The sequence below is a fragment of the Haliaeetus leucocephalus genome, unplaced genomic scaffold (assembly GCF_000737465.1).
Source record: "Haliaeetus leucocephalus isolate CR32 unplaced genomic scaffold, Haliaeetus_leucocephalus-4.0 Scaffold357, whole genome shotgun sequence".
NCBI classification, from domain to species: Eukaryota; Metazoa; Chordata; class Aves; order Accipitriformes; family Accipitridae; genus Haliaeetus; species Haliaeetus leucocephalus.
In genome coordinates, this window is record NW_010972793.1 from 3,912 (window position 1) to 5,140 (window position 1,229).

Consider the following 1,229-nt stretch of genomic DNA (forward strand, 5'->3'; position numbering starts at 1 on the left):
GGGGCTGGGGTGATGGGGAGGTGTTTTGGGGGACACTGGGTGAATGGGGGGCTTTGGGGATCCGCAGTGCCGGCCCCCGCAGTGCTACTGTCGCCAGCCGAGCTGCTGCTGCCAGGGCTCCTGTGCCTGCCCCACTCTGCCCGGGGGCCCCCCCGCACCCCACCTGGCCCCCCTAAGCCCGAGGCCAAGACCATCGTCCCGGCCCCTGCTCCCACTCCTCCTGGCCCCCAGGAGGTTGACGTGAGTACCCCCTGTGTGACCCCTGACCCCCACGCGAACCCAACCCCTCAATATTCCCCCCCCGAGTGTCCCCTGTCCCTCCTGGGGTGTCCCCCATCCCAGAGCGTCCCCATTCTCCCCAAGGGGTGCCCCGCTGTCTTGGGTGTCCCCTGTCATCCCGGGCATCCCCCCCTCCTGGGAGCCTTGGGGTCCCCTCCACTGGCCCCCCAGTGACCCGCGGGTGCAGGCAAAGGTGCTGAAGCGGCAGCAGCGGATGATCAAGAACCGGGAGTCAGCATGCCAGTCGCGGCGCCGGCGCAAAGAGTATGTGCAGGGGCTGGAGGAGCGGCTGCGCCAGGCCCTGGCCGACAACGACCGCCTGCGCCGTGAGAACGGGCTCCTGCGCCGCCGCCTCGATGCCCTCCTGGGCCAGGTGGGGCCTGTGGAGGGGCTGGGGGGGTGGCCCTGCTTGGCTGCGGCACAGGCTGTGCCCCCCTCCGGCCCTTGGCGGCATGGCTTGTTTCCCCCATCTCGTAGTGGTACAGTCTGTGTCCCTGCATCCCATAATGGTACAGTCTCTGCCCCCCCACCCTGTAATGATATAGTTTGTCCCCGCCCCATCCCGTGGCGGTACAGCCTGTACCCCCACCCCCGGTCCATAATGGTGCAGGCTGCCTTCCGTGTTCTGTAATGGTATAGTGTGCTCTCCTCTCGGTCCTGTAATGGTACAGCTTATCCCTCCCCATCATACAGCTTGTTTGCCCTCGCACGGGCCATAATGGTACAGCCCATTGGGGGGGCGGGGGGCCGCGGCTCATCACCATGGTAACAGCCTGTACCATCGCAGGGCTTTGGAGGGGTGCCCCAGTGCAGGGGGGAGGGCTGTGGCATGTACCATTATGGGGGCAGGGGTGCCCCATGGTGGGTGGGGGTCGGGATGTACCATTGCAGAGGGGTTTGGGGGGGCACCACTGCAGGCTGTGCAGGGCAGACCATTGTTGGGGGGGGCA

At 67.0% G+C, this 1,229-nt stretch overlaps 1 protein-coding gene across 1 annotated transcript in view; it reads left to right on the forward strand.

The window, feature by feature from the left end:
* The window catches only part of LOC104835053 (cyclic AMP-dependent transcription factor ATF-6 beta-like), a 3,962-nt gene extending 3,052 nt beyond the window's left edge, over window positions 1-910 (forward strand). The window contains exons 2-4 of the mRNA XM_010572831.1: window positions 68-240; window positions 467-652; window positions 890-910. Of these exons, the coding sequence (XP_010571133.1) occupies window positions 68-240; window positions 467-652; window positions 890-910 (380 nt within the window). The remainder of the gene's footprint in view (window positions 1-67; window positions 241-466; window positions 653-889) is intronic.
* Window positions 911-1,229: the final 319 nt, after the last annotated feature.